Below are 18,765 nucleotides of genomic sequence, written 5' to 3' on the forward strand. Positions count from 1 at the left end.
GCATAACAACATTTTTCTATTTACTCTTAGACATACATTCTTCCTTCACGAAGGCAGAATGAAATCATTAGTATTTCTGGCCAACAGTGTTGTCTGCATACTGTGTTTTTTAAATTTGCAAAGGAAGGTAACTTCCACTATTTGTATGGGAGCAGTTTTGGTGACCTATGGAAGATGACCTGTTGATAACCTCTGTGCTTCAGCTCATTTTTTTGGTATCTCTAGTTGAAAACTACTCACGTCAAGATTTTTTGCTGTTGTACATGAAATCTCCAATTGTAATGATCTCCTATTGTGTCCTTACAAGTTTCATTCATGTCTTCGACATGTCAGTAATTTGAGCGATTTGGCAGTCTGTTCAGTTGCACCAAATCTCAAACTATGTTATGGAGCTGGTATGAGCTGTTATGGTAGAAGAATCACATCTCAATTATCTGTTCCTACTCTGTTTTATTAAATTATTTTTTGTGTTCAGAATCTCTGTACCTTAATGTCTTTAGGGAATAAAATTCTGATTTAAAGTTCAATTTACAATATTTCATTGAAAATATAATGCTTGAAAATCCTTATTCTATATTGCTGGAACTATGTTTTATTTATGCATGGAGGCTATATTTAGGAACTATAACAGGATTTGATTTTAATGTTCCAATGGCGATTCCTAACACTAATTTCAGTTGTTGATAGAAACACTAAAGTTTATTGTTTTTTTTTTCAGTTTCAAGAATGACCCATAAAATGCGGTAGCAGTTTTAATTAAGGCCAAGCCTGCCAAAGTGGAAAGAAATGGTGTTTTCTAAAAGAACAACTTGCACTGGGAATCACCAATGTCTGTAGGTTCTCATGCTTTCTGGACAGTTTAGGACAGCCAAATTAGGTTCCCACTATTATAGAGACCCAGTGTTTTGTTAACACATTAGTAAATTGTTGTCGTGGTTGAGATTAAGCTGTGACACAACAAAGTTTTAGTGGACTATCAGTCTAAAATCAACTGGCCAAAATCAACACTAAAGATTTATCATCATAATTTTTTATGTAACTGGTGACACACAATGATCATACCTATATTTTAATAAAAAGTAGTCTAGATCACAATAGTTTATTAATTTTTAATACTAGTAATGAGTTTCAATCTGTATGATCATTTTCAAACTAAAGCCTCCAGAAGCCATGAGGAGTTGATCCACAGAACTGCTGTGTAGTACCAACTAGTGCACTGTGTGACAGGTACCAGTTGGTACTACACAGCAGCTCCATGAATTGGCTTCTCATGTCATTTGGAGGCTTTGGTCTGAAGATGGTCTTATAGACCAAAAATGGTTACCCGAATTGTGATGTGGGCTGTTTCTTATCAAAAAATGTCACCATGATTAATGGAGCATATTTGTGTGGGCATGTAGAGAAATGTAAACTCGAATAAAAGTTGGTGATGCAAGTTGGAATGACAGAATTTGTATTTTGGGCTAGAACAGAAACATAGGTAAGAAGTCAAATAAAAAAAGGACTAAGTGATGTTGGATTCTTGGAACTTACAATAACCATTGAGTGTGCACAAAATGATCTCATGAATCACAGTTTTAATTTCAGAGATGATCAGAGCAACAAAAAGTGGTATACTGCCAATATGAAAGAGATGGTAGGTTTTTAAGTGTGAACCTATAGGAGGATGTAAACATTTATGTAAACAGCATAGTACTGAGGAATACGACAGGAATGGCTGTTCAAAGGAAATAAGTCTAGTAAACAAGGGCTCTAAAATGTAAGAGCTTTGACCACTTCTTCATCTTTGTGAAACAAATATTTTCTGCTGGAAGCTCTTTACTTTCAGTATTTTGAGAGGTGGTCACATGGACGAAAACAAGGGGGCAAAGATAGCACTAGTTCACCTTCACTACTTTGAAAAACACCTTTTGTACTGAACAAGTACTCATAGCTCTTAAGGTATACTTGATAGAGCCTACATTTACTAGGTTTGTTTGCTTCAAATGATTGTTCCTGTCATATCCCTGAATACTGTTCATTCCTTCTTGGAACAGTGTCACGAGTGACTTTAAATGGGAATTCACAATATGCTTGCAGTAAGTAGTAATGAATACCAAAATTAAGCTTTGAAATCAGTCAACTTGAAAATCAGTAGAAGACTAAAAAAGCATAAATCACATTGCAGAATTGGGCAGAATGAGCTCTTGTACATGCAATTCACAAAGAAAGAAATTTAGCCAACAGTGTTTATTAGATCATTTTGTGAAGTATTGCTGACTTGCTAGTATGAAGAACTGAAGTTTGTTGCTGTACGATAACTGAACTATGCCAGAAAATGCAGCACTATGGTCAGCAGAAGTACTGGAGTGGTATGAGCCATATGAAAGTTTAAAGAAAGTGCTCTTGGCTAAAAATTGGTTACAAAGTAGTTTGAGGAACAAAGTGCATAACTTGGAAGCACTCATTTTGCTGACAGGCTGCTTGGGCAAATACTTTGAGAAATATTTTAAAAAGTCAAATTACTGTGATTACTAAGTACATTACAAAAATTAAAATGAGTATTACTACTGAAGTACTAAAATTGGAAGCAAAACAGACTAGTGCAAGCCCCACAAAAATAGAATGAGGATAGAAATTATGAAGCCAGTTTGTTAAGGTGTGACCATATGTAATTAAAACAAGCTTCTAGAACATTGTAATTGCCTTAAAGTAAGAGATTGCAATCAGCAGTTGAGCTAAGTGTAGCAAATTTTTTAACTGTTTCAATTCCATGTATGGTGTCTAATAGAGTGTGGTCACAAAACTTATGAAAACTGTGTGGCACATTCCCTGGCTGTTGGTGGTGTAAATATTATGGACATTAGGAGTGAAAACAAAGGTGTCAGCATTGCAAACTAGGTTGGAGCTACTTATTCAGAGTGTTGTCAAGTTGCACGCATTTTTCATAGTGCTAGGATTGCTTGAGGAATGTAAATTTCAGACTGATTTTATCACGTATAAGCTCAAGTTTTTAAGTAACTAATATGGACCACTCAATCCTAAACCAGTGAGTAGAGATAATGTATAATACTTGGTACAGAGCAAAGGAGATGAGGTTGATAGTACCCTCTTGCAAGGAAAGGTTGAACTATAGGAACTGATTTAAGAATACCAACATTCAACACCATGAATATTTATCTTGGATCCTATCCTCTGCAGACATCCAGTGAATCACAAAAAAGTTAGACAAAGACTAGAATGGAATATTATTGAACCACCATACAGTACAAAACAATAGCCCAATAATCACGGTATACAAGCCTGATAGTATTGTTCGTATGGTTTGGACACCTGTGCAATTATCAAGATATTAGTTCCTACCATAACAAAAATCTAACTTCATCCATTAAGTAAAATAAAGTTCCAGCAATATAAGATAAGGATTTTCAGGCACTGGAATATTTTCAAAGAAATATAATAATTTAACTGTAAATCAGATTTTATTGCCATCAATATGTCAGCTCAGTACAGATCTTCAGAGCATAAAAGACTCAAGAAAGACAGCAATAAAAGTTCATATAGCAGAGATTATTTTTCCTTTTGTAGCTGAAGACTCCCTCACATAGTCTGATATTTTAATGCTTCACGCCTCTGCCTGTCAGATTGCTGAAATTACTGACACACCTAAAGATTAAAATAAAACAATTGACATTTCTATTCTATATGAGCTTAACATGAGAGTTCATTGCATAATGTGCAGTTTCTATGATATAAAGACATGATATTGTAGAAATAACAGTAGTTTCAAGTTATTATAAACAATTTATTTTCTTAAACAGTATGGTTCTCAGTCATGGAACTCTGTATTTGTTTACAGAGAAGGTGATTTCACCTTTTTCATTTACTTTTAAATTAACAAAATAAATAATACTACCATAGTAATGAGACATTTACAAGATGACAGTGAAGAAATACCATTATGGTGCCAAGTCTCAGAATACATTTTACAAGTCTGACTACTCACAAAATGATGCACAAGTCTAAATATGAAACATGTGTACAATAGTTCACTCTCATAATAATATATACTTCACCAGTAGAGTATAAATTTCTTCAAATTAATTACATATTTAAAATTATATGAATATATTCACAGCTTCAGTTTTACTATATACATAAGTAATATTGAGCAAATTTGTCAACATTACCAATACAATCTTTACTTACATTATTGTGAATTACATGTAATACTTAATGTATGCACTTGATGGTAAGAACTGGCATACAAGTAGGAAACGTTTCACACTTTTAGATTGGCCAGACTTCTAAAATGTAAAAAAATGTGTTGCAATATTTTCAAAAACTTGTAGACATTCATCAACAACATACAGCATTAATAAATTACACAAAGCCATCATTGCAAACATGTGTATGCACATCTGTGTGCATCACACACACACACACACACACACACACACACACACACACACACACACACACACACACTAAAGACCATGAGAAATATATCTAAATATGGGGGATGGGATATGATGCACACATTTTCTGAAATAAATATTTAGCTAATATATACAATTTGCTGGCAGGACAATATACTCATTAAAATTGAAAAGGCAAATACAGCAGCATGCTGATGCATAAGCCTACAGAAATGGACAGCAAAATTTTAAAATAAATTTCAGTTTCTGGGTAATCAAGCTCATAACAATAATAAATATTCACATGATGATAAAAATAATTGGTTGAAGGCACAAAGTGCATTATAGTCAAGTTAAAAGTATGAGCTAATCACACAGAATTGAGTCACTTAACAAACATGTTAAGTGTGTATATCTAAATAAATGCACAAAAGTGTGACTTACAAATAAATGTTCTATGAATTTTAACTGAAAAGACTTTCAAATTTATTTCAGTGGGCTTAAGTGATGCAAATACATGATTTTTCAAATGTTTATCTTAATAAAATATTGTATCATTATATAGCTGTTTTCACACAGTACTTTAACAGAAGTACTTGTCTTGTAGAAAAGCATTTTTTCCAAAAAATTCTTGGATTAGATCTACGTGATCAATAACTTTAATGAGATCATTCTCTGTTTTGCTCTAGGAACACCGCTTCCAGGCTGTATACTTCCTTGAATAAATATACCATCCACAGCAGTTGAAAATTTAATGTTGGTGTACATGGTACATACTAAATAAAGGCTTTTAATTCATAAAGAGGAGCCATCTATTTAAAAAAGATCCATCTCTGTTTGGATGGAGAAACAAAAGCAACACATCAAATACATGTTTCCATGAGAAACAAACTTTGGGTTTAACTTAAAAATAAATAAAATAAATATACATTACATATGACTAATATATACTATTAAATAAACTCTTTGATGGCAGGACATTTAACAATTAATCATTCTGTCTACTTGCACAGGAAACAAGTGTTTATGCAACCCCTTTAAGACAAATGAGCAAATATTGCAGTTATGTTTCTAAACACACGCTTTGAACTGGAAATGCTGTCATTAACCCTAGTATTAAAAGATAGCTTTGAATATTTTCTTCTTTTTTTCTAACATTTTTCTGAATTGGTTGTCGGTGGGCTTTTGTCCTCATATCAGTTTTTCAGTTTATATTCACCTCAGATGTGGAGTACTTCTAGATGAATCCAGCACTTCACTTGTATAACGCTTTACAGTCGTGGTTCTCAGGACACATGACAAAATGACCTCTTATAACTGTTCCCTTCTTGATGCACATATATGCATATATGTGATTCTTTTATGCTCTTTGACAGTGGTATCTCATAACTTTTACTTATCTATGGGCAGTGGAATATCTGCTCTAAGGAGTGTAAGTACATTTAACAGCATCTATATTTGGAATATTGTTTCACCAAACTTAATTAAAGTGGAAGAAGTGTAACAGTTGTTTCACTTTTCCACAGAACTGCCTTACTTCACACAATAAATATCCCTCTGTCTACATGTCAATACTTTTAAGAGAGCAACTGCAGCTACATAGCAGGATATTACTCAGCTACATATATCTATATGGCTTTAAAACTAAAGATCAGAGAAATAACTATTGTGCATATTGGTATTACACCCCTATATGTATTATCAGTTTTATGTGGCACCAATAACTGCTTCAAAAGTCATTACTGTACTTAGAACATTCATCACATCAATTACAATAAAATGAGAGCAAAACATGTGCAATGACATGTTTCCCATAAACATACATTGGACAAGCTTGATATAAATATATTAAATACTCTGGATATTTACAATATTATCTGAGGAGAGAAATTTTCACTTCTTCCTTTTCTTAAGATCAATAGCCGAAGAGGAAAAGAGTGGAGAGACATGTGTGATAACATACATTTTGTGCAACAGAAATATTTTACAAATAGATACAAATTTACAACAGAACCTCTGCAGGAACATTTATTCCTAATCCTACAGCCTGCTTTCTTAGTGCATCAAGAAAAATTACTTCACAGCACCTAAACACCATCCTACTGATACTTAAGCAAAATCTGAGGAGCTTTGGTGGTGAAACACGAATGCAGAGAGATAATAGTCCCCAGTTTCACTAGACTGAAACTGAATCAGTCGTTGCACTGACACCACATGCTAATATCATCCATTCTTGTAATGACCCCTATAAACAGATATCTGCATTTTGTGACCTTATGTCCACAATCACAGTTTTACAAATGATATCTCTCACTACAAGATATGAACTATACACTCAAAGAATGTTCTACCACATAACATCTAATCATGGGAAGCAAACATCCAGAACTTTTAAAAATGTAACTAAGACAATCACCACAGAAAAGTGGAGGTACATCTAATGTGTTGGTTCAGTTAACACTGGCTGCACCACATGAGTCATTTTTCTGTATTCAGCACTAACATTAAGTGCATTCAATAACATGTGGCTGTGAAGATTCTATCACACTTGGCCTAGGTGGCTCCTGTGATCCCAAGTTGGCAGTCGTAATGCAGTGCTGGGATTGTTGACTGCTGAAAGAGTCTTTTGAGTCCATCTCTGGCATCTCTCTTTCAAGACTTCCTGCAACATGAAATATTGGAGGATATAATCTAACAGTCACAACTTTCTGAAATGGTCAGGAAATACTGAAAATATAGACACAGAAACAACTGGGCATAGGCATTACCCAGTAACATAAAAATGATAAGAATCACTGGTGGTATAGGGCATCATTTTGGGAAAACGGAAGTATGTGACTAGTTATAGGAAATATTACTGTACTTGTATCAACTCTGAATTGAAATCTTCAAAAGAAGTATCTCCGAAAAGTTCATAAAAAATCACAGAATATTGGTTAACTTGAAAATTAGAAATAGTATGTCTTGTCATATATGTCTTTACACCATGCATCCAGTTTTTGAATCTAATGAAATATCATAAAACTGAACACATGAACAACATATTACACAGTCATCTGCTTTTGTTATCATGTGTAACAACACTTCTACCAAATTAATGTATGTCAATCTGGTAAACTGCAAGAGACAGAAAAAAAGGAAAAAAAAGAAGACAAAAAAGTATTGATGCTGCTGGGATATGCCCTAAACTTCTAAGAAATTTGGTGTACAATAGAAAATCAATAAATACAGGGTGCATATAGGGTCTGGGAACACTTTCCATTATCTATTGCATAAGAACCAGACATTGTATGGATATCATACATATGTCATTTTGAAGAGAAACCCTGAAAGTTTTTTTTTTCCATGTATACTGCCACAGCGTAGTTTGGTAATTTTCCGATAGTCAGCGCTAGTCGCAAACATGACCATGCTACAGAAGGGGACAGCTGTTTCATGAAATGGCCTCCCCTATCACCAGATCTCACTCCGTGTGACTTTTTTTCTGTGGGCACACATTAAAGATCTGGTGTATGTACCACCTCTACGACATGATGTAGCAGATCTCTGGGTGAGAATATGGGAAGTGACTGCACAGTCGACAATGCCATGCTGGGGCAGGTATGGCAAGAATTCGATTACCATATTGATGTCTGCCGGATCATTCATGGTTCACATGTTGAATGTTTGTAAAAAAAAAAAAAAACTTTCAGTTTCTCTTTAAAATGCAATATGTATGACATCTGTATAATGTTTAGTTTTTGTGCAATAAATAATTGAAAGTGTTCCCAGATTTTATGTATACCCTGTATTGAGAGGGAAGAAAGGTAAAAGATTATAGGGAATGCCTAAATTATTTTGTGACTAGAAAACTTCATTTTCTCTGTTTATTGACTTTTCCATGATGGAAATGTTAATAAAGCCAGTCAGCATTTATTTACTATGAATGAAGTTAATGAATGTTCATGAAATGCGTCAGCTTACCCATATTGACATCCATACTATTATATTCATAATATCCTGGGGGGGAACCGGCAGCTGCTGCAGCTGCTAATGCCAGCTCTTCCTCAATGTTGTTTGGCCTGCAGCTTGTGGTTTTCCAATGTGTCCTGGAAAGACAATGCTATGTTAAACATCTGTAGTTGTATGCACAATATTATGAGACCTTATTGCATATTAAATGATTGTGTCAGAGGTAAAATGATGAATAAATAACTGTGAAATCAATCTCCTTCTCCATAGCAGAAATTAATACATATTATTTGTTTCATTCGTAAATGTGAATCACTTTTCTATCTTTCTTTTAATACCAATGTCTCCATATCTTCTCATTCAGCACCTTTTCACAGTGAGTTTTGTAAAGATTCAAGATTAGCCTTGAGCAGGCTTTTACCTGTGACTACCAAGCATAACAAATTTAATATTTTCAATGTTAATAACTTCATTAACAGTTGGGTTGTATTACTATTTCCTGCCTTGGCATGTTGTTGTTGCCTTCAGTCTGATTTGATGTAGCTCTCCATCCTGTTGTATCCTTAGTGTACTCAAGCCTTGGCCTCCCTCTACAATTTTTGCTCATTCTCCACCCCCCCCTGCCCCCGCCCATGCCTCTCTCTCTCTCTCTCTCTCTCTCTCTCTCTCTCTCTCTCTCTCTCTCTCTCTCTCTCTCTCATCATCATCATCAGGTTAATTATTCCTCGATGCCTCAGGATGTGTATTATCAACATATCCCTTCTTTTAGTAAAGTTGTGCCAAAAATCTCTTTTCTACCTAGTTCAACCCAATATCTCATCATTAGTTACCCATTCTACCCACTACAGTTTTCTTACTATCTCATAGAGTTTTCAACTACAATGGTGGTATTTTATTTCCTTCTAGTTAACTTTTTCACCTCAGCTGAAAATTTCCCAATGTTCCATAGTCATCACTAGCTTTTAAGTAGGATCTGAAGATATTTTGATGAAACCACATGAATTAGGCCATAATAGCACATTAAACAAAGCTATGAACTGTCTTTAAGAATAAACAGTGAGACATAAAAAATGCAATTCATAAAAATATTTCAAATATCTTTTTCCTGTAATTTACGTCAATTGTGTGGTACTACAAATACAGTCTAGTGCCTATGACACCACTGTCCCTGAATTTCAAATGTTACTTGTTTTGTTGACTATGTGGTGTCTAACACAGAGTGGCAATTTGGATGAACTAACTAGTTTCATTACAAAAGTAATAGAGTTAATTAGTTTTACATATAAACATAATATTCCTAGTACAAGAAGGCAAAATAAAATTTACCTTAAACCAGAAGCACTGATGTACTTCTTGGAACAACCCTGGCATGTATAGGGCCGTTCGTTAGTGTGCAGTCTTTTGTGTAATTTCAGATGCACAAATTGTGTGAACTTAGCAGGGCACAAATCACAGGCATAAGGTTTTTGACCAGAGTGTAGTCTCAAGTGAGTTTTTAGGTTTGATGTGGAACTGAACCTCTTCTGGCAAATTTCACATTGATGAGGCTTCTCTCCTGTAAAATTGTTTTTAAGATATTAGTGTAAGCCATAAGACTTGGTTTAGTAGATTGTTACCACAAGTATTCTGGAAATTAATACTTTTATAACAGTATTTGTTAAATAAACAACTGAAAAATATATCTATTAAAGCTAAAATATTTTAAAAAATAATTAAATAGTTCATATGCATTACAAATGGGATGAATAATGAATGCCTTCAACTAACCAAGAATAATTTACATTGTCATCTAACTTTGGATCTTTTAACATTGTTGAGTGGGGTGGTAGTATAAAATATATGTGTTCAGAAATAATATTTTATCATTGTTAATTGTTATAAGAAATAGTATAAAGAAATTCTTACTACTGTTTTTCAAGTTGGCATGATTAGAAAGTGGCATCAAAGAAATAATTCATGCTAATTTAGTCGTAAAGTTTTGTTTTAAAATTAATCCTCACCTGTGTGGACTAGATGATGTTTCTGCAGGTGTGCAAGTTGTGTGAAGCTTTTTGTGCAAACATTGCATTTGAATGGTCTCTCCCCGGAATGTGTCCTCAGGTGCACCTTGAGGTTTGACAGCTGACCGAAGGTCTTGCAGCACACATTGCACTCATAGTGCATCTTTCCGTCTTTTTTCTTCAGTGGGTAAGGGAGAGACCGATAGCCACGCCCATTTCCTGTAGCAGTGTTGTTATTTGGGCTGTGGGGGCTGTTACTCCGTGTTACTCCCGCACTGCCATCTGGTGACAATGAAGAAGGAGGAGATGGTTGTAGGGGAGTTAGCATCTGATGACTGCTCGTATTGGGGTGGTGCATAACAACAGTAGGTGGATGGAGTAGATGAGGTGGTGAGTAAGAAGGAGTTGGTAAGTGAGGTGGTGGATGATGAGGATGGTGCCCATTTTGTTGTGGTGGAGGGGCTGGAGTGGCATACAAACCGTAAGGATATGGAGGCTGATGGGTATTGAACATAGTTGCTGGACCAGCTGTAGAAGGTAAATATGAGACATCAAGATGGTGAGGGGGTACAGCAATGGGTTGAGGGTGGCTGTATAACATAGGCGGTGGAGGTGGAGGAGGTGGGGTCGGAGTACGTGGTGATCGATGTCTTGGTACGGGGTGGTGGATCATGTGTGGCTGGTGAACCGGTGATAAGGGTAGAGGTGGTGGTGGGGGCTGCTGTGGGATGATGTGACCTGCACCAGAACTCGAGTCTGGACTGCACGGAAGTGGTCCGTAGCGATGTGACTTCTTGTAAGAATATGCCATCTCTGTCGGTGAAGATGGTGGTGGTGGAGTGGCATGTGGTGGGTTGCTTCCACCATCATTATTATTATTATTACTTCTCTCACTGACTTCTGCTTGCTGACCTGCATTTGGCCTGTTACGCAGCAGTATGTTTTCAAGAATGCTCGTGCCTCCGAGGGGACTTACACGATGGCGATTTGGTGGTGTTGGCTCACGTACGACATCTGGCTCATAAAATGGTTTTTTCAGTGATGACTCATTGACAATGACAGATGTGGTACTGGTGGGTGGTGCATCTAGTACTTCAGATTTGGGCACCGCTACTGGTGCTGGTGGTGCATGAACTGTAGCGACAGGTGATAACCTCTCCTTCTCATGTTCTGCGACAACAGTTGTTTCTGGTACTGCTTCATTCTTGGCACTTTTGTAATGGTAAGCTTTTGTTATCTTGATTTTTACTTTCCGGTATTCATTTTTCTGAACATCTGGTGGTTCAACAACAACACTTGTCTCTTTTTGGGATGATTTCTTACTGAAAATTAGAAAAAAAAAATTAAATATTGCCACTAATTTATAAAGCAAAAATGTTCCTTACACTTTTACTATAATGTAACATTTAATAACATTCTAATAATGGAACTATTTTTAGAACATAATTTACTACAAAAACTACTTGTTGTAAAGATTTATACATGCTACCGTTAACTGTGACCGATAAACAACTCATATAAATTAATAAGTACAAGCACATGAAATGCCTTTCTTGTTGCCTGTAATGTATCTTTGTTATTCTTATAACATGTAGTCTCTTTTTTCCTCGACATTTTTCAAGTTTTATATGACCATTAGAAATTACTCAACATGTTTACATTTGTGCAACTGAAAATACCACAAGATAGCTGAAATGTTCTTCAAATATTTTTTAAAAATCGTGTGGGGCCTAACATGTGTATGTCATGTCAGTAGACCAGATTGTGGGGAGCGTGTGGTATATAAATATGTTTGAACTGTCAAATATATTATTCCAAAATTTTGTACAATTTTGTGCTACAGTAACATGAATAATAAGTAATTTATAAAGTTTTCACTAAATGCTGCACACACATGAAAATGCCTTCATGAAACAAATTACAAATACACTCACATTTATATTTTGAAACAGAACTCAGTGAAGCTGGAATATAACTACTTTTGAAGTAGTGTAAATGTAAATATGAATTGATATTTGCAATGGATGTTATACTGAAAATGATAACCTTGGAAATTGGCATTATATTTAAATTCAAAACAGGAGATGTCTTTGTTCTTACCACCACATGCTCACTAGCCTTTTTGTAAATGTGAGACTACCACTTTAAACTGTATCATTGCACATTTTATTCTGTGCTGGTATGAAAGTTCAGTAAACTGAGAGCTTTATGGATATGATATTTCCAGAAACTTCATAACTGTAATCATACTTTTAATCCCTCACCTGAAATCGAGGACATAATTATCACTGTCTGAATCACTGCTGTCCTCAGGTGGTGTGAAGGCATCATCATGGTATTCGTTGCTGTGGTAGCCCTCATCAGAACGTACAGAACCATCTGCCGTAGGAGTGAACTGTGTGGTTCTTGGTTCATATGGTGCTCCAGCATCCTTACTGGGAGGCCGCGTTGGGCTGGCTGCAGCTGTTGTTGATACCTCAGGCAGTGAGGCTGGAGGTGCCACACCATTAACCTGCTGTCCTGTTTCATAAAATTGGGCATCACTTAATTGGTAAGTCATTGTGTCCTTGCAGAGAGTGCTTTCAGTTTCAGTACAGAAAATGCATATGTTTTTATATTGAGATATTTGTTCCAATTACTTTGTTATTTGTTCTGTGTTGTGGAGTGTCAGGTATCAGTAATACAAAGGTTTTTTTGTCATGGTGTCACTGGGTGAGCACACACTGAGGTGACAAAAGTCATGGGATACCTTCTAATGTCATGATATTGTGTCAGACCTCATTTTATCCGGCATAGTGAAGCAACATGACATGGTATGGACTCAACAAGTCGATGGAAGTCCCCTGCAGAAAATAATGAGACATGTTGCCTTTGTAGCCATATGAACTGACCTCTCAATTATTATAAATGTTCAATGGGCTTCATATTGGGTGATCTGGTGGCCAAATCATTCACTCAAACTGTACAGTTTGTTCTTCAAAGCAACTGCAAACAATTGTGCCCCACTGGCACATTGTCTTCCATAAACATTCTATCATTATTTGGGAACATGATGTCTGTGAATGGCTGCAAATAGTCTCCAAGTAGTTGAAAATAACCATTTCCAGTGAATGATTGGCTCAGTTGCACCAGAGAACGCTGTAGACTCCATATAAACATCGTCCACGCCATTACAGAGCCACCACCAGCTTGCAAAGTGCTTTGTTGACAACTTGAGTCCATGATTTTGTGGGGTCTGCACCACACTCGATCCCTACCAACTAAAATCTGGACCCATCTGACTAGGCCACAGTTTTCCAGTCATCAGGGTTCCAGTTGATATGGTCACAAACTGCTGCTCTCTGTCATTAAGTGAAATCCATTGGCCAATGGGTTGTCCTTGCTGATAGGCAATACCTGAAATTTGGTATTCTTGGCACACTCTTGAAACAGTGGATCTCAGAATATTGAATTCCCAACAATTTTCAAAATGCATCTAGTCCAACTACCATTCTGCATTCAGAGTCTACTTATTCCCATCATGTAGCCATTACCGCATCGGAAACCTTTTTCACATGAATCACCTGAGTGCAAATGACAAAACTGTCAAAGTGTTGCCCTTATGTATCTTGTGTATGTGATACTACCACCACCTGTGTATGTGCATATTACTATCCCATGTCTTTTGTCACCACAATATACAAAACAGTTGGTTATCAGTTCTCAGCATGCTGTTTGGAGTTTCATTAATACTCAGTCCTGAAGATGTATTCCTAGTTATTATGAAAAAATCATTAGCAGATGAATCCTTAACTCTCAGCCAACCCCCTCCTTCAGACATTCTTGGAACAAATGGTTATGTATGAAACTAATGTAGATAAAGATGACTAACAAAAAATGCACACAAATGAGTGTAAATTTTGACTTACGTATTCTCTGCAACATGAGCTCCCCAGTGAGTGGGTAATTAAGCCTTTCTGCAAACTCTCGACAGTACCACACTAACAGCTCTTGGTTGGGTAGGATTGGCTTGATTGTGTAAAAATAGATATTCATCTGTAAGAAGAAATTTTGCATAAATGATAAATTTATTGTATGAAACTATTTTTATTGATGGAAGTTTTAAAACAGAGCTAAAAAAAATTCTAATGTTTCTTAATTTAATGAAAAAATTAAATTCTCTGTTGCTCTTTATAGAAATGCTTTTAAATACTTAAAAATAAACCTGTTAGATGTTTTCAGAATAATACAATGCTTTTCCAATGCATGGTGAATTATCTGTAAGACAAGGAGTTCTAATGGACCAATTATCCTCCACCTTCTTCAATTCTTATTAATGAGCACACTACTGTAATTTGAAGACAAAAGCTGCTTTTTCTCTTTAACTGTTGCTTCCATGTTCATATTCATTTTTCCTCCATTAATTAATTACTTTTATGTGTATCTCCCAAAAAATCTGTCTTACTTTTTTCCCACTGTTAAAAGTTTTAAAAAGTACAATTTTGATTTTACAGAGTTAACAAATGAATTTCTTTGGGTCTGATGTTGCACATTCATGTTCACCTTGTTTCTTTCTTTCTTTTTTTTTACTAAAATTATAAAAAGAAAAACTATAAAAAGAAAATGGCTATTCCTATCTTTTATATAAAAGGAGATAAATGTTCACCTTGTACTGGCAGGCAATCAGATTTTGAGACTCTGATGAATATGCTGGGTTTACAAATCGCATCCAGTTGGACTTGCTGACATCATAACCATCCATATAATAATATAATTCATTGTCCTTGTAGACCTAAAATGACAAAAGTGGTTGCATTTTAGATAGATGGGTAAACAATACTTGTTACATGTGTTTTTAATCAGTCTATTCAGTAGGAATTAATCAGCTATGATGTAGTGTCATTTATATGTTTGTACTGAATGTGGCAGAATACAATGTATGAATGGAATGAAGACTTCATTCATATTGTTTCATTATTCTTTTTTAAATATGTAACAAAGGCAAAAAAGTGAAGCATGCATTTGTATATGAAAGGCAGGAAAACTAAAACTCTTAACATCTATATTAAATAATGTATAGAGCATTGATTTGAAAAATGAAGGATATAATAATTGCCATGTGCTTTTTGCTTTCCACAGTTTTTTGGTTTGTTTAAACATCTTATTTTATATGTGCTTGCTTTTAACATGATGGTTTTAATTCTGGACACTTAATTGAAATATTCATTCAGTTAACATCACGAGATGCATGTAAGCTGTGGTATACTAAATCAATGAGCTATTCTTCTATTTTTTCTGTATGATGTGTATACTAAAAATTTATCAGTTTTAGAAAATAGAATATGTTATATTTTTATTAAAAGCAGATGAATAAACTTCACTAAATGCAGTTGAGAACTTCACTGTTTTACATCCTTGTGCAACTGCAAAGCAAGCCTGTCATTTGTTCTGTTCTGACAGATCAAACAAGGAATGCATATTATAGTAAGAAAAAGTATGCTGAACACTGTTATAGCTACAGAAGCAAGCAATACATTATTGTTGTTGAAGTGAAAGATTTATTTAAAGTGAGCTGAGACAGAAGACAGTATTGGAAATTACGCTTCTGGGGCCATAACATGCTGATTGGTCACAGAGTAAAAGGAGTAAGGCAATAATAATTCATGAAGGAGGTTGCACTTATGAAGAAATAGCAAAAAGCATGGGCGCAGGTGTTGCAAAGTTGGGTGTGAGGAAAATCTGCAAGCAGTATGAAGAAACCGGGTTAACCAAAACTGCTCAAATAATCAGCAGAATACCAACACTGACTAATGAAGACTTTAAGATTGTTGACATTTTTCTGAAGACGTTCATGCCTTCTTGAAGACTTCAGAGGTTGAAGTTTCTGTTCGAACAGTCAGATCATAACTTTGTGAAGATGGTTTACAAACAGTGACTCCCAGAAATAAATCTTGCCTGAACAAAATGCAGAGGCAGAAATGTATGCAATGGGCCTCAGCACAGAGGAAGTGGATGTAAGAGAACGGGGTTAGAATCATTTGAAGCGATGAGACTAAGATCAGTATCTTTGAAAATAGTGGATTTAAATTCATTCATTGTAGACCAAATGAAGACTTGTTGTCTGAGTGCATCACTGCCACTATGAAGCATACCATCTGTTTCAATGTGTGAGGCTGCATTGCAAGACATGGCAGTGGGTATCTGAAAGTGTTACAGGGCAACATCTGCACCAAAAACACCAAGAGGAGGTTGTAGTGCTCAAATTGCTGCCACATATCCACGATTTGTTTCAAGATAATAGACATCAGTGCAACTTTCAGCAAGGTGGTGCACCATGTCACAGCACTAGAATCAATAAGAAATGGCTTACTGACCACCAGATTAGTGTGCTGACCTGTCCTGGCAACAGTCCCCACTGCATCCCAATTGAGAACTTGAGGTCAAGATTGAAAATTATGGCTACATGAATCCCAGTAACCAAAGTGAGCTGCAAGAGGACATAGGCAGTTCATGGTTCAGAGTGATCAAACCACAAGACCTCTGATGATGTTGGACACCTGAATGCAATATTCAATGAACCTCTACAAAGTGTCCAGAATTAATTCTGCTATTGTATATGTGCCTTAATTTCTATCTTTTAACTAGCTTACATATTATCCTTGTGATCTAATTGTGAGTAGTTTCAGATATGTGAAAATAATAATCATTGTACCTTAGGCCAGTGTCCCAGTTCTTCTTTAATTTGCACCTGATTGTGTGTTTTAGAAGGATGACATGAAAAGAAGTGGAAAAACAAGCAATAAGAAAACAAACCCATACACCAGTGTCACAAAGATTTTATTATTATTACTGTTAGATTGTCTGATATAATTTAATGTGTAACAGCTTGTTCAAGATGCAAAGTTTTGTGTGAAGTGTATTATGTATTCACCATATCGTGATTTTTTAACACATAAAGAAACCCAAACAATGCATTAACTTCTCCAGCAATAGTAAATGAAAGTAAAAGCCCAGTCACCTGCTAGTTGATGCCTTTGGGAGGTGGTTAATTTGTGCCATGGTTACAGGTAACAACAGTGGTTGTTGGTTCGTTGGTTACTATACATACACATGTCATGTTGAGTACTTACCCTCCAGAAATATTTTCTGTTGGCAGTGCTGGGAACAGCATCCTTGGCATAAACTTCTCCAACAAGAGGACCAAATCTGGTTCCTGGTGGTATGTACCCAGTACTCCAAACACCTTGTACCTAAAATAAAAGAAAAATGGTAAAGTTAATAAATGGCTTACCTGCATAATGTGCAGCACAAATGGTCTTTGGCATAGAGATAAACAGAATCAGTCAGAATAAAAGCTTACAAGAATAAAGTTCAGTTATTCCATAAATAAACAATATCATAAATGCACAAACAGAAGAGAGATGATATAAGCATGAGCCAATCTGTGGCAAACAACACATAATTGTATGAAACTAAGTCATGGGTAGCTACAGAAGTCCACATCGTAGGCTTACCTGAAAGAAGATTATATAAGGGACGATAAAGAAGTTTCCATTTGAGGGTATTGTTGCAGCATACATGCAATGTAGAGAGACTCTGGTGCAGGTATGTAAGCTCTGACATGCAGACAAGGGATTAATGTGGCATTTGTGTCTTTCTGATGTGCAAGCAGTAAATGCAGAAAATGTGTACTGTGGCAACGTTATTACCAAATGCAGGGCCAATATGCTGTTAGTTTTGGCTGCTGAAAGACGAACTCTGGTAGACATCCATCATACAATGAAGAATGTATGTGGGGCAGCATATCTGTCAAAAACTACCGATGTGGAATGAAAACTGCGACAAGGGGTGCTGCTGCTTCAGGATAAAAGCACATCCCCATATCACAAATGTCATAATGCAGAAGTTATGCTAACTCAAATGGGAGACACTCAAGAGCCTGCCCTGACTCTCCTCGTACAACTATCACGCCTTCGGTCTCTTAGAAAAGAGGTGAGGATTCCTGTTGGGTTAGGATGTGCAGTGGGCAGTTATGGACATCTTCACACAACAGGAGACTGTTTTTTACCAAGCAGGTATCTTCAACCTGGTGCATTGGTGGGATGATTGTCTCAATGCTCACAGTGATTTTGCCTGCTAGGCATACTGATTCTGGACAGTACAGCTTTTGAATGGAAACTTTTTTGTAGGCTCTTATATATTCCCTTTAGCACAAGGAATTAACTTACTGACCAAGTATCGGAACACGATAAAAATTGTAATTTATGTGGAAGATGAAAGAATGGTTTGGTCTCTGGGGTGCACCTGCTATTCACTGCGTATCAGAAGTAATTATGGTAGAAATGTTAAGCTTATTCCACTGTTAAAGAAAGGAGGTCATTAGAAGATGATCACCATCTCAGATGGACAATGATGTGGGCAGGACTGATTCGTAACCA

General features: G+C 35.9%; 1 protein-coding gene across 1 annotated transcript in view; it reads right to left on the bottom strand.

Moving 5' to 3' along the window:
• Positions 1–3,529: 3,529 nt before the first annotated feature.
• LOC126101407 (B lymphocyte-induced maturation protein 1 homolog) overlaps positions 3,530–18,765 on the bottom strand; it is an 89,661-nt gene continuing 74,425 nt past the window's right edge. The window contains exons 5-14 of the mRNA XM_049912070.1: positions 17,458–17,577; positions 17,040–17,075; positions 14,994–15,119; positions 14,257–14,383; positions 12,613–12,868; positions 11,272–11,670; positions 10,349–11,235; positions 9,675–9,903; positions 8,361–8,485; positions 3,530–7,059 (exon numbers count right to left, since the gene is read on the bottom strand). Of these exons, the coding sequence (XP_049768027.1) occupies positions 6,902–7,059; positions 8,361–8,485; positions 9,675–9,903; positions 10,349–11,235; positions 11,272–11,670; positions 12,613–12,868; positions 14,257–14,383; positions 14,994–15,119; positions 17,040–17,075; positions 17,458–17,577 (2,463 nt within the window). The 3' untranslated portion in view covers positions 3,530–6,901. The remainder of the gene's footprint in view (positions 7,060–8,360; positions 8,486–9,674; positions 9,904–10,348; positions 11,236–11,271; positions 11,671–12,612; positions 12,869–14,256; positions 14,384–14,993; positions 15,120–17,039; positions 17,076–17,457; positions 17,578–18,765) is intronic.

Source organism: Schistocerca cancellata, chromosome 9 (assembly GCF_023864275.1).
Source record: "Schistocerca cancellata isolate TAMUIC-IGC-003103 chromosome 9, iqSchCanc2.1, whole genome shotgun sequence".
NCBI classification, from domain to species: Eukaryota; Metazoa; Arthropoda; class Insecta; order Orthoptera; family Acrididae; genus Schistocerca; species Schistocerca cancellata.